General features: G+C 40.4%; 1 protein-coding gene across 9 annotated transcripts in view; it reads left to right on the top strand.

Annotated features, from left to right (window-relative positions):
* Window positions 1–3: 3 nt before the first annotated feature.
* MRE11 (MRE11 homolog, double strand break repair nuclease) overlaps window positions 4–21,477 on the top strand; it is a 63,332-nt gene continuing 41,858 nt past the window's right edge. The window contains exons 1-12 of one of the 9 annotated variants that reach the window (XM_043504163.1): window positions 4–127; window positions 4,175–4,255; window positions 4,763–4,895; window positions 5,878–6,038; window positions 7,300–7,387; window positions 8,266–8,407; window positions 13,071–13,185; window positions 14,868–15,053; window positions 15,575–15,746; window positions 16,304–16,384; window positions 16,886–17,012; window positions 20,962–21,065. In XM_043504163.1, the coding sequence (XP_043360098.1) occupies window positions 4,236–4,255; window positions 4,763–4,895; window positions 5,878–6,038; window positions 7,300–7,387; window positions 8,266–8,407; window positions 13,071–13,185; window positions 14,868–15,053; window positions 15,575–15,746; window positions 16,304–16,384; window positions 16,886–17,012; window positions 20,962–21,065 (1,329 nt within the window). In that variant the 5' untranslated portion in view covers window positions 4–127; window positions 4,175–4,235. Of the gene's footprint in view, window positions 128–201; window positions 794–4,115; window positions 4,256–4,762; window positions 4,896–5,877; window positions 6,039–7,299; window positions 7,388–8,265; window positions 8,408–13,070; window positions 13,186–14,867; window positions 15,054–15,574; window positions 15,747–16,303; window positions 16,385–16,885; window positions 17,013–20,961; window positions 21,066–21,477 lie in introns of those variants that run through there. The other 8 variants (XM_038386391.2, XM_043504162.1, XM_043504165.1 and 5 more) reach the window with 8 other exon arrangements.

Raw genomic sequence — 21,477 nt, 5'->3', positions numbered from 1 at the left:
GGTAAGGCGGGAGCGGGAGGGGGCAGTTATCGCGAGAGGATACTACTCCGTCTATCCCCGCCCCTTCAGCGCTATGGAAACTGAAAGCGCGGCGGGGCCCGGGCTGCTGACGCGATAGACCTGGCGGGTGAGGAGCGCGCGGCGCGGCTGAGAGAGGGCGGAGCGGGGACAGCAGCTTCCCCGGGGCATTGGTGCCGGCCGGGCTCGGGGCAGGCGGGCCGGGCCGGGCCCCGGTGCCGCCCGTGGAGCTTTGGCCTGCCGGGCCGGTGTGAGAGCCGCCCACTTGCGTCACGTGGCGGGATAGAACTGGGGACCGCCAGAGCTCAGGAGCCCCCTTGCTGGGGCTGTAACAGCAGATCCCCGGGGGTCGGCCCAGGGGGGCTGTAACGCGCGCCAGCGGGTCACGCAAGCACCTGGATCCCCAGCGTGTAATGCTCCCCCTTGAGTGGGCTGGAATGGCTGCCCCCTCATTTCCTGGCATCTCTGGTCCGTTGCCCGGATCTCTGCCACTTGGCTCAAGATGCAGCATCGCCGGCGGCCACGCTTGCTGTGGGCCGTGCCTCTGTCCGCTCCAATGCGTGTTTGCTCGCAGGCAGCCTGCCAGAGTGGCCCCCTAGGTGTGGGGAAGTTTGGATGCCTGCTGATTAAGGGAGTCCTGTCTCATTGCTGTTCAGGTGCCGCATCGTTACTTAAATTGCGAAGGATCGCTCTTCCAAAGCCCTGTTTCTGGGACAGCTGCCGTGCTGTGTACCTTTGAAATGCCATTCTGGTGTGCAAGGGGCAGGAATAGAGGTTCGGTTTTGCCCCATATATATATATATATATACTTGATTACACTGTGCAGCAATGAAATCGGTAACCAAAAAAGTGTCATTTTCTTAAATACATATGACTTTTTTGTATTTTAAAAAAAGTAGCAGCACAACTATCAGTGCAAAACTGGGTAGGTGGCATGAGCTCAGTTTATTATGCGCTTAATTGTAAACCATTTGTATTCATAAAAAGAAAAGGAGTACTTGTGGCACCTTAGAGACTAACCAATTTATTTGAGCGTAAGCTTTCACGAGCTACAGCTCACTTCATCGGATGCATTCAGTGGAAAATACAGTGGGGAGATTTCTATACATAGAGAACATGAAACAATGGGTGTTAGCATACACACTGTAACCAGAGTGATCACTTAAGGTGAGCTATCACCCAGCAGGAGAGCGGTGGTGGGGGAGGGAGGGAGACCTTCTGTAGTGATAATCAAGGTGGGCCATTTCCAGCAGTTGACAAGAACGTCTGAGGAACAGTGGGGGCGGGATCCGATGAAGTGAGCTGTAGCTCACGAAAGCTTATGCTCTAATAAATTTGTTAGTCTCTAAGGTGCCACAAGTACTCCTTTTCTTTTTGCGAATACAGACTAACACGGCTGCTACTCTGAAACATGGGGAAATAGTTTTATTTTGTGTAATGACCCATCCACTCCCAGTCTCTATTCGAGCCTAAGTTATTTGTATCCAGTTTGCAAATTAATTCCAATTCAGCAGTCTCTCCTTGGAGTCTGTTTTTGAAGGTTTTTTGTTAAGGATTGTCACTTTTAGGTCTGTAATCGAGTGATCAGAGAGATTGAAATGTTCTCCAACTGGTTTTTGAATGTTATAATTCTTGACATCTGATTTGTGTCCATTCATTCTTTTACGTAGAGACTGTCCAGTTTGACCAATGTACATGGCAGAGGGACATTGCTGGCACATGATGACATATATCACATTGGTAGATGCGCAGGTGAACGAGCCTCTGATAGTGTGGCTGATGTGATTAGGCCCTATGATGGTGTCCCCTGAATAGATATGTGGAGAGAGTTGGCAACGGGCTTTGTTGCAAGGATAGGTTCCTGGGTTAGTGGTTCTGTTGTGTGGTGTGTGGTTGCTGGTGAGTATTTGCTTCAGTTTGGGGGGCTGTCTGTAAGCAAGGACTGGCCTGTCTCCCAAGATCTGTGAGAGTGATGGGTCGTCCTTCAGGATAGGTTGTAGATCCTTAATGATGTGTTGGAGAGGTTTTAGTTGGGGGCTGAAGGTGATGGCTAGTGGCATTCTGTTATTTTCTTTGTTGGGCCTGTCCTGTAGTAGGTGACTTCTGGGAACTCTTCTGGCTCTGTCAATCTATTTCTTCACTTCAGCGGGTGTTTGTCTCTGTCTGAGGGGTTGGAGCAAATGCGATTGTATCGTAGAGCTTGGCTGTAGACAATGGATCGTGTGGTGTGGTCTGGATGAAAGCTGGAGGCATGTAGGTAGGAATAGCGGTCAGTAGGCTTCCGGTATAGGGTGGTGTTTACGTGACGATCGCTTATTAGCACCGTAGTGTCCAGGAAATGGATCTCTTGTGTGGACTGGTCCAGGCTGAGGTTAATGGTGGGATGGAAATTGTTGAAATCATGGTGGAATTCCTCCAGGGCTTCTTATCCATGGGTCCAGATGATGAAGATGTCATCAATGTAGCACAAGTAGAGTAGGGGCATTAGGGGACGAGAGCTGAGGAAGCGTTGTTCTAAGTCAGTCATAAAAATGTTGGCATAATGTGGGGCCATGCAGGTGCCCATAGCAGGGCTGCTGATTTGAAGGTATATATTGTCCCCAATGTGAAATAGTTATGGGTGAGGACAAAGTTCAACCACTAGTTTTGCTGTGACATTATTGGGGATACTGTTCCTGATGACTCGTAGTCCATCTTTGTGTGGAATGTTGGTGTAGAGGGCTTCTGCATCCATAGTGGCTAGGATGGTGTTTTCAGGAATGTCACCGATGGATTGTAGTTTCCTCAGGAAGTCAGTGGTGTCTCAAAGATAGCTGGGAGTGCTGGTAGCATAGGGCCTGAGGAAGGAGTCTACATAGCCAGACAATCCTGCTGTCAGGGTGCCAATGCCTGAGATGATGGGGCGTCCAGGATTTCCAGGTTTATGGATCATGGGTAGCAGATCGAATACCCCAGGTCAGGGTTCCAGGGGTGTGTCTGTGCGGATTTGTTCTTGTGCTTTTTCAGGGAGTTTCTCGAGCAAATGCTGTAGTTTCTTTTGGTAACCCTCAGTGGGATCAGAGGGTAATGGCTTGTAGAAAGTGGTGTTGGAGAGCTGCCTAGTAGCTTCTTGTTCATATTCCGACCTCTTCATGATGACGACAGCACCTCCTTTGTCAGCCTTGAAGTGAGCTGTAGCTCACGAAAGCTTATGCTCTAATAAATTTGTTAGTCTCTAAGGTGCCACAAGTACTCCTTTTCTTTTTGCGAATACAGACTAACACGGCTGCTACTCTGAAAGATGTCAGAGTTGTTTCTGAGGTTGTGGATGGCATTGTGTTCTGCACGGCTGAGGTTATGGGGCAAGTGATGCTGCTTTTCCACAATTTCAGCCTGTGCACGTTGGCGGAAGCACTCTATGTAGAAGTCCAGTCTGTTGTTTCGACCTTCAGGAGGAGTCCAACCAGAATCCTTCTTTTTGTAGTCTTGGTAAAAAGCTCTCTGTGGGTTAGTAAGTTGTTCAGAGGTGTGTTGGAAATATTCCTTGAGTTTGAGGCATCAAAAATAGGATTCTAGGTCACCACAGAACTGTATCATGTTCGTGGGGTTGGAGGGACAGAAGCAGAGGCCCCGAGATAGGACGGATTCTTCTGCTGGGCTAAGGGTATAGTTGGATAGATTAACAATATTGCTGGGTGGGTTAAGGGAACCACTGTTGTGGCCCCTTGTGGCATTTAGTAGTTTAGATAGTATAGTGTCCTTTTTCTTTTGTAGAGAAGCAAAGTGTGTGTTATAAATGGCTTGTCTAGTTTTTGTAAAGTCCATCCACGAGGAAGTTTGTGTGGAAGGTTGTTTTTTTATGAGAGTATCCAGTTTTGAGAGCTCATTCTTCATCTTTCCGTTTGCTGTAGAGATGTTGATCAGGTGGTTCTGCAGTTTCTTTGAGAGCGTGTGGCACAAGCTGTCAGCATAGTTTGTGTGGTATGTAGATTGTAATGGATTTTTTACCTTCAGTCCTTTTGGTATGATATCCATCTGTTTGCATTTGGAAAGGAAGATGATGTCTGTCTGTATCTATATGAGTTTTTTCATGAAGTTGATAGATTCATGTCATTTAGATGCTATTCTTTGTATTCGAAACTAGAACTGAATTTTCTGCCCTGTACTGATCCATCAAGCTCTGTCCAGAACTGCTGAGTGAGGAGTCCTAGCCACCTGGAGCCATTGTGAGCGCAAAGATGAGTCGCATCAGCTCAGGGTAAGCTCCTGTTTTTTTCAGGCCTATAACCTCCCTATGCAAGCATTGCATATGTTTCTGTTCCATTTGAAAGGAAACAGACAACTGGCAAGCTATTCAGTCTTTTTAAAAATGAATTAAATATAGTTTCAAGTACTTGATCTGCCCGTTTCTCTCAGCCAATATTTTTTTTTTTCTTTAGGATTAGAAGATCCTTCAAAGGGATCCATGAGGGTGCAACCCTGCACCTGCATGGATCCATTTGTGGGATCTAGCCCATAACCTCTTTAATTTACCGTAATTTTAGGTGGTGTTTGAAATAGAAATAGGTTAAACATTTTGAGACAGACTTGATTTTTAAGTTGATGGTGTGCTGTTAAGTCTACAAAATACAATGTTTTCTGTGCGAGATTGTTTGTGCATTTGGTGATTTTTGGCAAAACAGTTTATTGTACGAAAGGGTGTGGAAATAGCTGAATTCATAGTACAGTTTTCTATTTTTATTTTTATTTTTTTAATTCAATTTAGGGGTGAAGGAGATACCTTCAAAATCCTGGTTGCTACTGACATTCACCTTGGGTACTTGGAGAAGGATCCTGTGCGTGGAAATGATACGTTTGTAACTTTTGATGAAATTTTGAGACATGCTCAACAAAAAGAAGTAAGCAGTCTTACGTCTTTTGGAAAATAAGGTTCTGAGACGGACTTTGGATGCTTTCTGGAAAATATTAGGAAGGTTGGCCCCATTCCTGTATCTGGATCTTGTGGAGCCCCTTGAAGATTGCAAGATTGCGGCCCTTGTTCTGAAGTTGTTATAAGAAGGTTGCTCAATCTAAAGAGGGGTTTGAGCGAGAGTAGAAATATAGCTTATGTTCAAGTCTTAGCAGCTAATATGGTACTTTAAATGTAATAATGGAAGTATTGGACAGTTTTCTTTTCAGGGATTCTGGTAGGAATGAACCATTTATTTTGGAAATTGAGTACCTGATACTAGAATGAGCTCCGTGAAGACAGACCCACATTGGTTTCATGGAGGTTGTTTGCAGAGGCGCTCATTGCAGGATTAAAAGTCAATGGAATTTTAGGCTCTGGTGCCTCTTAAATGGGAGTTAGGCTTCATTACCCTCTATTTTTATGAGCATAATAATTCCTAAATACATCCTTATCAAATTAATGCAAAGTGAATTAATAATGATTTCCTAGGGCTAGAGACAATAAATTTCCAGCTTCTCCTCTGTGAAATACTTTAGTAAATCCGGTTTAAAAAAACTGGGGTGGAACTCCTGTAAAATATTGTTGGCACCTTCCGTGTCATTGATTTTAAGAATTCTGAGGTGCTGCTTTGCAAAGTGTTGTATGCTTTTGTTGTTGTGGTAGTTTTGGGTTTTGTAAATTTAAAATTGTCTTTTAGTTTTTCTGAATCATTGTTAGACACTGAATATTAAGGTTAGATTAATTTAAATATAAGCATTTTAGGTTTTATTTGTTTTACAATCTTAAAATATGGTATTAACATTGAAGGCCTGGTAAGAAATTCCATACACTTCAACATAAAATTAATGTTTTACAAGAGCATGTAGGGAATTGCTTTTAAGATAATACAGAATACCATTTGACTATAACAAAGCTCTTGATCTGTGCAGGTGGATTTTATTTTATTAGGTGGGGATCTTTTTCATGAAAATAAACCCTCCAGAAAAACATTACACACCTGCGTTGAATTATTAAGAAAATATTGCATGGGTGATCATCCTGTACAATTTGAAATTTTGAGTGACCAGTCAGTCAATTTTGGTTTTAGCAAGTAAGTATATTTTACTGTTATGAAATAACTACAGTATGTTGTGCAATTTGCTGGTTAGGTACAGTAACTGCCACTGCAGTAGATTTAAGAGTCTGATCCTGTAAATGGCTTATAGGCAGACCTCTGCAAGTCAGTGGATTTCTGTGCACTTTTAGTAGTCCACTGTGTGGAGCAGCTTGCAGGATCAATTCCTCAGTCTATTTTCTGAGAAAATTTTAAACTCGTTAAATATTCTTATGAACTTTGTCAATATCTTTGGATGACTTTTCTAGGTGTATTGCATGTCATATAAATTCTGATATATGTAAACCCAGTATTGGAAACATGATGTCAGTATACTCATTTGAATAGTCATTGAATACAATAGCACTGCTTGTATGAACTAAAATTATTCCCTCTAAGTATTTGTAGGATTGGGCCCCCATAATCCTAACTAGGCTTTTGAGTTTTTAGAATGGAAAGATTCTAACATCATAAATTAAACTGCTCAAACTTTTGAAAACAAAATTCAGCTTTGGACAGAGACAAGGCATGAATGTTGAACAGGAGTGGGTTTTGTTTTTTTTATGGAGAATGTTATATTTAAGGTTGAAAAATTATTTCATACAAAGTGTGTACCAGGTGAACACAGTGATGCAGTACAATGCAAACTCCCATCTGTATCCAAAGTCTTGTTTATCCAAATTTAATGTAATGCCTTTCCTCCCCCACACTCCTGCGCACTGTCTGTCTAAGCTATATCTATGGTCTCCATCTGCAGAATTTGAGCACCTCACAGTTATTAATGTATTTATCCTCACAACACTCTTGCAAGGTAAAGCAGTGCTATTATCCCCATTTCACAGGTAGGAAACTGACACAAAGGTCCAGATCCTCAAAGGCATTTAGGGTCTATGATTTCAATGGAAGTTAAGGACCTAAATACATTTTGAGGATCTGGGCCTAAGTGACTTGTTAACATCACCCAGGAAGTCTGTGGTGGAGCAGGAACCTGAACTCAGGTCTCCTAAGTCCTAAACTGGTGCCTTTAACCACTGCCCTTCCTCTCTTAGTCCCATTTAATTTAGATAAAGTGAAACCTCATTTAATAATCACCTGCTTCAGAGTGTTTCTCAATGCTTCTTTATTAATGTTCATAAAATGCTTTAATATACAATTAAAGCTTCTGTATAAGTTAAATTGTTTTGATAAGAAAAATTGTATCATGAATGTTGTGTATGCAAATAGCTTGTAAACAAATGTAAACTTTTTTCCTATTCAGATTTCCATGGGTGAACTACCAGGATGGGAATCTCAACATTTCTATTCCAGTTTTTAGTATTCATGGCAATCATGATGATCCCACAGGGGTAATTATTATAGTGATGACAAAAATTATAACATTGTACAAATACAAGTATTTTTTTTCCTTTGGGAACAAGTTACTAATATCAGTCATCCCATTTCACTTTTAAGTTTCCGTTTTAATTAACTGGGAGCATTTTCCAGAGTCCTTTGTTTTTCTCATGTCAGACTCAAACTGACATGTTGGTCTCTACATTCAATTATTGGGGGGCATGGAAGGAGAGGCTATGGGACCATATGATCTGCCTATCTAATACCTTATTTTAGGAATTTCTAGAGCTAGAGATGGGATAAAGGTATTTTTGGGGGCAATAAGTAAGACACATTGAAAGGATTTTCAAAACATTAGACATAGAAAAGTTCAGCTTTCTTTTATGTAAGAAAATGTCTTGAGTTTTAATTTCAGTCCTTTTCCATGCATTTAGATTATTTGTTAGCTATATCTTTTAAAATGATTTACAGCTTTAGTTAGTTCTTCTGGTCTGTATGAAGGAAGCCATCACAATGTTGGTCAAATATTTTTAATTGTTGCTTAAAATTAAAAAAACAGCCAAGTTATGAAAGTTTAAAAAAGTGCAGAAGGCTCATCTCTCAAATTACTATTCATAAAGGTTTTCATTATGCAGTTGACCTGGTGGATCTGTAATACATGATTATTACTATTCTTCACAGCCTGCAAAAAAAATGAGCTATTTAATAACAGCAAAAATGTTACTTGGCAGTTCATACTGAGCAATCAGTTTAGCCAAGCCAGATCTCATTCAGACTTCCTTTTTATAATACTTAATAAACTATTACTATTTGTCTTGCATTGTTGAACAGATTTAAAAGTTGAATTTAAATACAAATTCATTATCTTTCTGTTCCTTAATATTTTCAATAGGCAGATGCATTGTGTGCATTGGATATTTTAAGCAGTGCTGGATTGCTGAATCATTTTGGACGCTCCTCATCTGTAGAGAAGATAGACATTAGTCCCATTTTACTCCACAAGGGAAGCACAAAAATTGCTCTATATGGATTAGGTAAGCTTTCTTTCTGTTCAGCTAGATATTTCAGAAGCATGTCTAGACCCTTCTTTATATCACAGAATGCTATTTCCTTTCTTACTGAGGTTTATATTCTTTTTTCATATAGAAGTAGTGAGCCAGGTAAAGAATCTTAGAATCAATATTTCTGGGGAAAGGTGTTAGACCAGAGATGGGCAAACTATGGCCCGCGGGCCACATCTGTCCCACGGGACCGTCCTGCCCGGCCCCTGAGCTCCCAGCCAGGGAGGCTAGCCCCTGGCCACTCCCCTGCTGTCTCCCCTTTCTTGCTGCTGCGTGGGCAGCGCTCTGGCCTGCCACTCCTACCGGGCAGCGCGGGGAGTGCAGCTGGCTCCAGCCAGGTGGCGGGCCTGCAAGCTCCTGCTGCTCCAAGCAGCATGGTAAGGGGGCAGGCGGTGGTTGGATGGGGTGGAGGTTCGGTTGGGGGGGCGATCGGGGAACAGGGAGGGCTGGGAGTGGAGTCCGGGGAGGGGGGCTGTCAAGGTGCGGGGGTGTGGATAGAGGTCAGGGCATTCAAGGAACAGGGAGCAGGGGGTGTTGGATTGAGGTGGGGTACCGGGGGGCAGTTAAGGGCGGGGGTCCTGGGGACAAGGAGCTGGGGGGTTTGGATGGATTGGGGGTTATGAAGGGGGGCAGGAAGTGTGAGGGCGCAGGGGCCAGGTTGTTTTGGGAGGCACAGCCTTCTCTACCCAGCCCTCTGTACAGTTTCACAACCCCGATGTGGCCCTTGGGCCAGAAAGTTTGCCCACCCCTGTGTTAGACATAGCTCAAAACCATGTGTGCACATGCTGCTTCTCTTATCCTGAGATGAGGTTCCATTTTTTTGAAATTCTCTCTTAACAGCCTTTATCATTGGCTTGTAGTTTGTTCACAGTACAGCATGTTTACTCACCGAGTGGAGCAGCCATGATCACTTTATCTCGTCCTACATTCTTTTCAGAGGCTGCTTGTAAAGAAGCAAAATTGATTGATAAAATTGATAAAACTCTTAATGGTGCATATTTCATCTATACTTTTATGACTTCCTGTCAGTCCTGTTGATGTTAGTATCTGTGCTCTTGACAGTAGCTATCTTTTAGGGATTCTTCTATTGTGTTAGGGGTCAGCAAGTTTGATATGATGGTATGTAGGATATACTTGTTTATTACAGTGGGAACTCTTGCTGTTGAATGAAATCCATTCCTCCCCTTTTTTATCCTGACAACTCAACGTTGTTTGGGATTTTTTAATAGTATTTGCTGTGCTTGTCTGAAATAGTGTTTTTGTTACAGAGGCCTTTCTTGTCCTGTCCACTTAAGTTGCTGCATAAATAGCATCTGTCTCAGTCAATTCCTTGCTACTTTTGAGAAACGCCTGAAAGTTTTTCTCTTTCAGAGGTGTTTTATGATAGATTTCAGCCTCAATATGTAGGACCCTTTCCTTTTTCCTTCCTCTTATGTAGTGCTCTCTTTCTTTTCTGGGTTTTTGTTTAGATGGTAGTTTTCCTCACTTTTTTCAAAAATAATTGTATTACACTATGAGCCATTGTGTCGTATTCATAACATGTTGGTATTTTTAATTTTTTTTTTGCACATCCTGCCTCTTGTACCTCTTGGTTAATATAAGAGTTTGATTTTTTTTTTCAAGTTATGATCGTGGGAAATGGAAATTTGATTTTTAAGTGTTGCTGGTAAAATAAGGTCCTAATTATAAGTAGATTTCACTGCAGGTCAGGGCCTTTATATAGAGAGGTATTTAATAAGTGAAATCTAGTGAAACTAATGGTTCGTATCTCACACAACATATAAAGGTGTTAACAAAAAATGTAACTTTTAAGTAGATGTATTTGCCAAAAATGTTGTAGATTAGCAATAATATTTTTCTTATATGCAAGTTAAAATAAAAAAACCAACAGCAACTTTTCTTCCTTGGTGAAGAAGTACTTGAGTTCCTTGTAGAAATGATGATTACTTTTAAGGATTTTATTGAAGTGCCTTATTTGATTTTTGTGGAGGAGATTTAGATGCAAAAATTTTAATTATTTTGTGCTTTTCCCCCCAAAAGTACATGCATATGTCTTACAAAACTTTTGAAAATGGGCAATGCCTACTCCTGGGGGAATTCTGCACCACTGTGCAATGCAGAATTTAATGTTTTTTTGCGCAGAATGTCCTTTTTCCCCACAGAAATAGGCTGCAATGCTGCCGGCTGCCACTAGGGACTACTGGACCCAGTGGAGCTGAGCTTGCATATAGAAGACACTGCCCGGGGAGGGGGAGGGAGCGAGAGGGTTCCTGGCAGCTGCAGTTCCCAGCATGCCCTGAGGGAAGAAGACAGCTGCGTGCAGGAAATTCCACACAAGCTAGCATCAGGCTGTTTCTCCCTCTGGATCCCTGGGTTTCTGAGGAGTAGGGGGGTGGGTGTCAGGGCTAGGGGGCCCCACAGCTGGGCTCTAGGGGGGAGGGGGCGGGTGTCTGGGCAAAGGGGACCCCGCACCTGAGTTCTGGGGAGGAGGGGTTATGGGTGTTTGGCTGGGCTCAGCAGGGGGTGTCGAGGGGGCAGAGAAACAGGAACTGGGTTGTCATAGGGGTTTCTTTCAATTCTGTTACTCTTAGGGGAATTTTTGTGTGTGTCTGTATTGTTAGACATACTTGCTGACAGGTATTTTGAAATAAATTAGCAAAATGAAACTGGCATGATTATGTAGTGTTATTTTGACAAATAAAATTTGCAGAATTTTAAAATATTGTGTTCAGAGTTTTTAATTTTTTGGTGCAGAATTCCCCCAGGAGTAAATTCCAAGCAGCCCTCAAGTACTAGTATGTGGATTTATTGTTTCCATGATGTAAGACATAATCTTTAAAATACACACATCAAATGAAAAACACAAAAGCTTTACCAAAATAAATTATTTTAGGGCTTGATTGGGCTCGGTGCTGAGTGCCTCCAGCACCTATTTAAGTCAATAGGAATGGAGGTTACTCACCCCGGCTGGATTTGACATTGCGAGCACTACACCTTTCAGGATCAAACCCATGAAGAAAATAGGTTGGTTTCACAGATGGCCATGTTTGCAAACAGAGCAATTTTTTGAGTCTACTTCAGTACTTTCCCTGTATGTAGTCAATTTTTGTTTAGCCTTTTCACATACAACCAAAAGGGAGAGAGAAGCATGTGTGTGTGTGTATATATAATACACGTAAGTATATAGGGCTGTCACATGATGAAAAAGATTCATTGCGCAATTAAACAATAATAGAATACTGTTTATTTAAATATTTGTGGATCTTTTCTACATTTTCAAATATATTGATGTAAATACAACACAGTATACAAAGTGTACAGTGCTCACTTTATATTTTTATTACAAATATTTGCACTGTAAAAACCAAAAGAAATAGTATTTTTCAATTCACCTAATAAAAATACATTAGTACAGTCTCTTTTTGTAATGAAAGTTGAACTTACAAATGTAGAATTATGTACAAAAAATAACTGCATTCAAAAATAAAACAATGTAAAGCTTTAGAACCTGCAAGTCCACTCAGTCCTACTTCAGCCAATCACTCAGACAAACAAGTTTTGTTACAATTTGCAGGAGATAATGCTGCTCACGTCTTGTTTACAATGTCACTTGAAAGTGAGAACAGGTGTTCGCATGGCACTGTTGTAGCCGGCATCACAAGATATGAGCATGGAAGTATGTCCTCTGGAATGGTGACCAAAGCGTGAAGGGGCATATGAATGTTTAGCATGTCTGGCATGTAAATACCTTGCAATGCTGGCTACAAAAATGCCATGAGAATGCCTGTTCTCACTTTCAGGTGACATTGTAAATAAAAAGAGGGCAGAATTATCTCCTGTAAATGTAAACAAACTTGTTTGTCTTAGCGATTGGCTGAACAAGAAGTAGAACTGAGTGGACTTGAAGGTATGAAGTTTTATATTGTTTTATTTTTCAGTGCAGTTATGTAACAATCAAATGTGTTGTTTTGTTTTTCTTTAAGTTGCACTTTCACGGTAAAGAGATTGCACTACAGTACTTGTATGAGGTGAATTGAAAAATACTATTTCTTTTGTTTATCATTTTTCAGTGCAAATATTTGTAATAAAAATAATATAAAGTGAGCACTGTACACTTTGTAATCTGTGTTGTAATAGAAATCAATATATTTGAAAATGTAGAAAAACATCCAAAAATATTTAATGAATTTCAGTTGGTATTCTATTGTTTAACAGTGCGATTAGTTGTGATTAATTTTTTTAATTGAGTTAATAGCATGAGTTAACTGTGATTAATGGACAGCCCTAATAGATTAAAAAAAAATAAAATAAACTTGATTGTAGAACCTGATAATTGGCAGGGGGACTCAAGGGCAGATGTAATACCTGCTGGAATTAATTTTAACTTTAGTCCTTTTTTAAAAAAAAAAAAAAAAATTAAAAAAAAATTCAGGTTTATGAGTCTCCATTTTAGAGACAGAATATATTAAATAATAAAATCACCTTGATCAAATCTGTATTAGTGCCTCAAGGTTCTTTAACAATGAAAATATAATGTGTAATCTTGCCACACAACTTCACTTTCCATGCTTTTGCTGATAAAAACATAATTTATTGTATAGTAACATTGATTTTCATTTTGCCATGCACATTCCAGGATCTATACCAGATGAGAGGCTATATCGAATGTTTGTAAATAAGCAGGTAACCATGCTGAGACCAAAGGAAGATGAGGATAATTGGTTTAATTTGTTTGTAATTCATCAGAACAGGTAACAATATTGACTAGATTGTGATTTTTTTTTTCAAAGTAGATGTACAGTTTTGTGCAACAAAAATATTCAAAATGCTGTGTAGGAAAATTAGGTTCATGACCCAACACCTGCTACCTTGGGGCTTGTCAACACTGGCAATTTACAGCACTGCAACTTTCTTGCTCAGGGGTGTGAGCCCCTCACTATCTCCCCACCCCGAGTGCAGCAAGTTTCAGCGCTGTAAAATGCCAGTGTAGACAATGCACCAGCGCTGGGATCTACGCCCCTCGTGGAGGTGGTTTTTTAAGAACGCTGGGAGAGCTCTCTTCCAGCGCTCTGCCGCAATTACACGAGCCACGTTAAAATGCTGCCAGCGTAGACTAGCCCTAAGACTGTTGGATATTAGGTGCATCAAGAAAGTGGAATATGTCAGTTCTTGCTGTAACAACCCTGTTCAGCTGATCTGATTACAGAAAAGACATATGGAAAGAAGGGTGGAGTAAAGGAGCTCACACTTGGCTGAAACGGTGACCTCTGTATAAGGAGGTTGAAAACAGCACTGCCTCAGCAATTGGGTTTCTGGAGAGGGTGCAGTTTGTCACAAAATAACTGTAAATTGTCTACTCTGTATTACTTCAGTGTGTGTGAAGAGAAATATGAGTCTATAAATTTGCATGTTATAATTGGAATAACAACTCAGCCACTGATTAATTATAGTACAGAAAGGCACAAGAACTATAAGTGAATTGGGTTTGCAAGTCCCACGTTTTTCCTTTGCACTTTCCAACATTTTAAAAATCTACCTTGGCAAGAGTATTATACATGCCAGTACTGTTCCACATCTGTTTTTCCCAGAAGTGTTAGCAGGCAAAGAGTGAAAATCACAACATTCTCGTCAGTTTTGCTCTGTGTCTGTTCAGGAAAGAGTATGTGAAGGTGTCCAGATACTTCCAGGAAAAAGATGAGGAGGCAAAAGTCTGGGAACGTTGTAGAGAGAGCACCATCAGATAGTGCTTATTATTGATCCCATCCAGCTGGCTGAAGGAGCAGCAATAACTGGATAGAAGGGGTCAATTGTGGGTCCCCATTTTAGAGGAAAAAAGGTAAAGGGGAGTGGGAAATGAGGATTAAGGATTTAGGACTAACCCTAAAAAGAGAGAAGTGGAAGAATTTTTTTCTTTAAACAGAGGCTGTAACAAAAAGGTTTGAGAGATGGGAAAGAGGTTCATATGGAGGAAAAGTGAAGAAGAGTGTGCAAGCAAAGTGAAAGGAGAAAGGAATGGAGGGACGGGGCGGAGGGAAGAGTCCACATCAAAGCCACAGCTCGGGGGAGGGAGAAAACAAGTAAATAAGCTTAATGTTAGAACATAAATGATATTTGAGTGTTTTAGCTACCTTCTTACTTGTGAGGAAAAACAACCTCTATTAAAACCAAGAGAAATAATATTTCTCTTAACTCAGCATTTGAATAATAACTCTTATCTGTACATGGACATTGTAAAGGAGGAGTATTTATTGTCCATGTGCATGTAAAATATAGGCATTGCCAAATGTTGTAAAAGTGCAAACCAAATGTAATCTTAATATTGGTTATTATTTAAATTTAGTGCTTTACAACTGTTCTCTCCCCCTACCCTCTGCTCCCACAAAACAGGCAAAACTGTACTTTGTTCTAATTCTCTTTCTTTTCTTTGAAACAGGAGTAAGCATGGAGCCACCAATTACATTCCAGAGCAGTTTTTAGATGAATTTATTGACCTTGTTATTTGGGGTCACGAACATGAATGTAAAATAGCTCCAACCCGAAATGAACAGCAGCTTTTCTATGTATCTCAGCCCGGAAGTTCAGTGGTTACTTCTCTGTCACCAGGGGAAGCTATAAAAAAGTGTGTGTTTTTTCTTGAGTTTTGTTCTAACGTTTTTCTCGCATGCTGTGTTGAGCAATACATCTCCTACCCAGAAGATAAATGTATTTAAATATGAGGGAATGGATTGGGATATAGTGTAGTTCTGTCTGACAATTTATTACATAGTATAATCAGCCAAAAGGTTAAAATCAGTATTTTATGATAATGTAGTCTTGGCTTCTTTAAGCTAAATTCCGCCTTATAAGTAGGTTCAACTCAGTTCACTTAGGTGGAGTTAGCCTGGAAAAATGAAGGGGCTCCTTGCATCTTGTCTACTTTCACACGTGCACATACTCTCATGTAATGACTAGGTGCAATCTGGCCATTACAGGTGTAATGTCCTGAGGGCAGGACCTGAAGTACTGCTCTGAGCACGTTGTTACTGCTTTAAGGATTTTCAGTGAGGTTAATATAAGAATGAAGGAGACATTAACCAAAGTTTTGATTTGAATTCTGTGACTTGTCTGTTCTCATTTGAAAAATTATTTATCTAATTCCAGGCACATTGGTTTACTTCACATTAAAGGCAAAAAAATGAATATGGAGAAGATTCCTCTTGAAACAGTACGAAGTTTCTACATAGAGGACATTGTTCTTGCTGATCATCCAGACATTTTTAATCCAGACAATCCAAAAGTAACACAAGCGATACAAGCATTCTGTATGGAAAAGGTAACTGCCTTGTACTTGAACTGTAGGAAGGGAATGTGATCTTGTGGTTAGCTTAGGACTGGAAATGGGAACACCTTCATTTTCTCCCCATGTATGCCACTTACATGCTGATGCCTGGGGAAAGTCTCTTCATTACTCTGTCTCTCAATACTGGCCACCCCTTCCCTTCCTTAGAATCGCCAGATGAGTGAAGGATCACAATTGTGTCTAATACTGAAATATTCACACAGTATAGAACTTTATAATATTTGATATGACACTGAACTATCTAATAAAAACCTGAGAAGACTTGTTAGCTACTAGCAGGAAACTTCATTCTAATACCGCAGTCTTTTTTTTGTTGAGATTTAGTGTTTGTGTTTCACACGTTTTTGGCCAAATTCTGCCATCTCTTGTGCATATGTCCATAAGCTCTTTATTACTTAGACACTTTTTTCTCCCTAACACATTTAGTTTTAGACAATGGCTGGAAAGGTACAAGTAACTACAACCAGAGAAAGTAACAGTTGCTGAAGAGTAACTTTTATATTTACTCCCTTACTGCTTGTGCTACTCAGGTTGAAACACTGCTGGATAATGCAGAAAGAGAGCGTCTGGGAAATCCACGCCAGCCAGAAAAACCTCTCGTAAGATTACGAGTAAGACTTAGTTGCTTTATTCTAAAACTCTTGTTGATTTGCTTGCTTTACAAGTTTTATATTTAGTAATTTATCTGCTCATACACAATTTAAATTTTTTGTTTTAAATCCCATCCTCGCTGTACATGTACCCTGAGCCTTTGTGGCATGATCAATACTTTCAAGCAGGCAATTATATGGGATTCCCATCAGTGCATGTCACAGCTCTTTGTTTATTGTTTGGTGGGATAGAAAGTGTTATCGGTTATTAAGGAATGTGATGATGTTCTTTACAGAGGCATACATGCAACCTGTGCTGCACTCCCAGACATAGGAGTGAGAGACTAGATTGGTAATTAAGTGTATGGTATTAACATTAGCACCTGACTGGCTCATTGTTCAGACTTTTATTTAAAAAAAAAATAAAAGCGAGAAAGAGAAACTGATGCATCTTAGACTCTTTGAAGTGCTTGGTTTCCTTGCCTCTATCCCAAATTTCATCTATTGACGTTCTCATTTTAGGTTGATTACAGTGGAGGTTTTGAACCATTCAGTATTCATCGTTTCAGTCAGAAGTTCATGGAAAGGACAGCTAACCCAAAGGACATTATACACTTTTTCAGACATCGTGAACAAAAAGAGAAAAATGGTAAAAAACAGAATTTGTCAGTTAAAAGTAACATGGGAATTTTATTTAACTTTTAAAACTAATATTTATAGGGGTTCACTATCTGTGTAAAATATGTAATTAACAGAGACAGTATTATTAATTTCTTTACCATAGCACCTAGAACTTTAGTCAAGGACCAAGACCCTAACAATAGAAATCTGCAAGGACCCCTCCAAATCCATACAGTTTTTGCAGGAGCAAAGGAGTGTTCTTTTTTTTGTTGTTGTTTTAAATCTTTGGTGTTCAGAGGAACACCCTCTCTCGACAGTTTATAGAAAGTGACTTAAGGGCCTCAGAGGACCTTTCTGAACTGTGTGTTTAATGCTGTGCATGAAACTGCATCACAGTTGGGTTCTCAAAAAGTGAACAAATTAAGAGGTAGAGTAGCAGTTCTTATATAATTTTAAAACCATCCACAGGGGCTGTGAAAACTTTGGAGAGTTGGGTTTTTCAGTGATTTCTTTCCTTCAGACTTGTCAACACCTTTACCCATTTGACAAGGGATTTGTCCCGACTTTAGAACATCTGAGCACCACTGATGGTCGGAAATAGCTTTATTATCCACATACAAATTTCCCTAACTCTTTATAAGTCAGTGCCCACATGGAGGCTATCAGAGCTTTCTCTCTTCCCTTCCTGGCTGCATTCATTTACTTAGTACATTCATGCTTAGGACATGTTCATCTAAAAGTTGTAGGAAAAATTTGCTGAGGTATATTTGACATCTCTGAAAACCCAATAGCTAAATCTTTTCCTAAAATCCTAGTCTGAAATGGTGCCATGTTTTTCTTTTTGGTTTTAGTAAGAATGAAAGTGTTTGATATGGAATGGTGTGATCTATTTGCCTTGATCCGTTACCAGAATTACCTATTCCAGGTGCCTTCTATCAGAGTGTTCCTTCCATTAAAATAACAGCCACTTGTCATAGTGAAAATCCTACTATGCCTAGAATTTTTAATAACTGGTTAATAGTTGTTGACAATTTTGTCCTAATAATGAATCTCTAATGGTCACTAATGAAGATGTGGTTTGCATAAGAACATGCTGTGCTGATCTAATGGACTGCTAATGTAGTACATTAGTGCTTTATAAGTTAATTTAATTCCATTGACAGGTGTGTATACAGCGGCACTTGAATTAAGTTGAAAACATTATGCTTCATGGTTAGTAAACACACTTAAAAAGCTCTTAACTAATTTTGAATTAGGTTACTGTTCTTCTGGGCGGGATTTTTGATTTAATTGAGCAAATAATTTATTTAAAAATCTTTACCTTATTAGTCTTTTGAAACTACAAAATAGCTACTGTAAGCTTGATCACTTTGGGTTAAAGAACTTTTCACTTGTCTGCTTAATAAGCAGCTCTACTTTGAAAAGTGAATGTAAAAATGGCATTGTAGGATTCTGTGTTTGTGTCTCCAGTGGCTTCTTTGCTTTTAATGCCTTTTAACACAAGGTTGGTGACTAGTAGAATTAATACAATTCATGACTCAGTACAGAATGAGGCTCTTGACTTTGCATGTATAACAGATCTGATTGGAAGACACTACAGGTTCACTGTTGTTTCCCGATGGATAAATGGTTCAGCAGGAGGTGAAGGGATACAGCTGGAGTTTTTACATCTCACCTCAAATGTAGATTTCCCATTACAAGGCTAGATCTGATGAGCGTATTCACATTGTGTGTGAGTGCCAGAATGGGGATAGGATTGGACTAGTGTTGTAGTGTTTTCCAATGGAAAAGACCTGTTTGGGTTTATCAGATTACTCAGCTATAGTGGTGCTGAAGTAAGTGAGGTTGATTTAATCCAGTGGTCTCCAAACTGAGGTGCACAAGATGATCCCAGGGGGTGCGCGGCAGTAGGAGCACTGCTGGTCGGCACGCCACCGTTTTTTTTTCTTCAGCGGCAGTTCTTCACGTCCACAGCTGGTGTTCCCCTCCGGCGGTGTGCCTGCGGCAGGTCTTCTGGTCTCCACCATGGGGATGCGTGAGCCAAAGAGTTTGGAGTCTGATTAGTCTGACTGATTTAGTCCATGGTTTCTGTAGATGTTGATTCTTCTAGATCAGCTCAGATTTTTAGATTATAACTTCTGTGGGACGTGGATATAGTTGACTATATTTTTGCACAGAGCCTAACACAATGAGGTTCTCAACAGGGGGGTAATTTTTGGGCATTACTGCAGTAATAAGATCTTGATTGGCACCACTAGTAAAACTGAGCGCATACTCTGGATCTTGTGTTTGGCTTGGAATTGGAAGTTGGACCGATGGATATTACAGATTTGTTGAGTGACCATTGTCCTTTTGGTTTGAAGTTAGTATAAACCTATCCTTCAGGTTTTTGAAGGTTTTCCCCAAGTCTGATGGAACCGGTGAACTTCCAGGACAGCTTTGATAGAGAATATTGATTAGCCAACTGATTGCTTTATCAGTGCTTTGGTGGGACTTCATAATGTTCCACTAATGATGAGGTGGCCCTGAATGCCCTTTTTGAGAGGGAAGGCAACACAGGTCACCATGGTTTACAGGTGATGTCTTGTGTAGTATGTTCATATTACTTTGTGGATGAACTTGCTAGCTGTTGAAGGCCAGCAGAGAGATACTGGCTGTACTGTTGGTGGAATTTGCCAGTACTGTATTTTTCTATGGAGGAGTTGTTGTGTACCCTCTGCTCAAGAAACCAAGTCTTGACTTGGGACTAGGATGAATGCTAGCTGGCTGCCACTTGATCTGGGTAAGACAGAGATAATATACATGACTTGTGGGAAGTAGTCCAAAGAGTTTGCAAAGAATAATTTGGCACCTTTCGCTGAAGGATTGTAACTACCATTTGCAGTATAGGTGCATATTTAAATGTATTACTAGGTCCTGGACTTTTTGGATGCTCAGGGAGTGATTGTGGCCAAGATTACTTTTTCCTTCTATAGGTGAGTCACATCATACGCACATTTAATTTATGTGAATTCAACTATACGCGCTTGGCCAAAAAAAAGAAAAATAACAAGATACCTGTAAATAGCGTGGGCAATTCTGCCCACCATTCCACTCAATGAGCGTATGCCCCGGAGTGAGCATGAGATGGGAGACATGAATCTGCTGTTCCCTCAGTCAGTCTCGGTTCCCACGTGCCTCTCATAGGGTGAGCATCTCGCCGCACTGAGTGTGATTCTAATGTTTAAAAATACATATTTTTCATACAACAAGGCCCCTAAATGCAAGCCAACTACTTCATCTGGTGCTCAACCAAAGAAACAGCGATCTGTTCCAACGCTGGAACACTACCTCGTGAAAAAGTTTTTACTTATCTAATCTAAACCTCCCACACTGCAACTTGAGACCATTACTCTTTGTTCTGTCATCTGCTATCACTTGAGAACAGTCTAGATCCATCCTCTTTGGAACCCCCTTTCAGGTAGTGGAAAGCAGCTATCAAATCCCCCTTCAAATGTCCTCCTGCTGCATTTGAAATCGGCAAAGACATTTGAGCTTTAGCCCCTTCAGTATAAGAGAGGGAGCTGCTGACATGGCGTTCTCCATGAAGAGCCTTTGATTTTGGAATTTGCTCTCTTTTTGATCTGCCAGAGCCCAATTTTTGTTGCTCGGTCCCTCTCTTCTTCCATGCATTTAGGAGGGTTGGAGTGATTTTATTATTATGCCTGCTACAGATGGAATTTTATTTGGGCATATTTGTATATTTATTATTGGAGTAGAATGAGAAGTCAAGGTATTTATTGTGGAAAATTTAAATTATAGAAGAACTCGTAGACTGGTTGCCAGTGCTGTTGCAGGAGTCTTATTTTCAACAATATTTCAATTTTTATTACCTTTTGTAGTATAATGAATCAGGGTGATGTTAGTAGCTTTTAACATCTAAATTGATGTGTGAAGACAAAAATAGGTTCTTATTTTAATATAGCTCTCTTTTCTAGAAGATGAGATTAATTTTGAAAAGCTCACTCGAAGACCTGCTTTGGAGGGAACAACCCTGAGAGTGGAAGACCTTGTGAAGCAATATTTCCAGACAGCAGAGCAGGTAACTTTATTGTTGTGTTTTTAAGTCCTGGGTGCATTTATGAAATCACACATTTGATTTCTGTGGTGATGGGGTTTTTTTCCTGTGGAGGTTTGACAGAGCTCTTTCCTTTGTGCCCCTTCTTGTCTCGCTCTACATCTTATCTTTGGGTAATCTCATCTGCAAACACAAATTCAGTTACCCCCTCTGTACTGAAAACTCATTTGTCTCTTTCTGTCCAAACTGAAATATCTGCTATCTCTCTTACATCTCCTCCTCATGGATCTCTGGCCATCAGCTCAAGCTCAACATGGTGTAAGCTGAGCTCCTAAACTCTCCCTACCGCCCCTCAACTTCCTTTCTTGATCACTGTGGACAGTGCCAGCACCCTGCGTGTCACTCAGGCCTATAACCTGGGTGTCGTGTTTGACTC

The sequence above is a fragment of the Dermochelys coriacea genome, chromosome 1, assembly GCF_009764565.3.
Source record: "Dermochelys coriacea isolate rDerCor1 chromosome 1, rDerCor1.pri.v4, whole genome shotgun sequence".
Lineage (NCBI taxonomy): Eukaryota > Metazoa > Chordata > Testudines > Dermochelyidae > Dermochelys > Dermochelys coriacea.
Note: the sequence above shows the minus strand (reverse complement) of the source record. Positions and strands in the feature narration are given on the sequence as shown.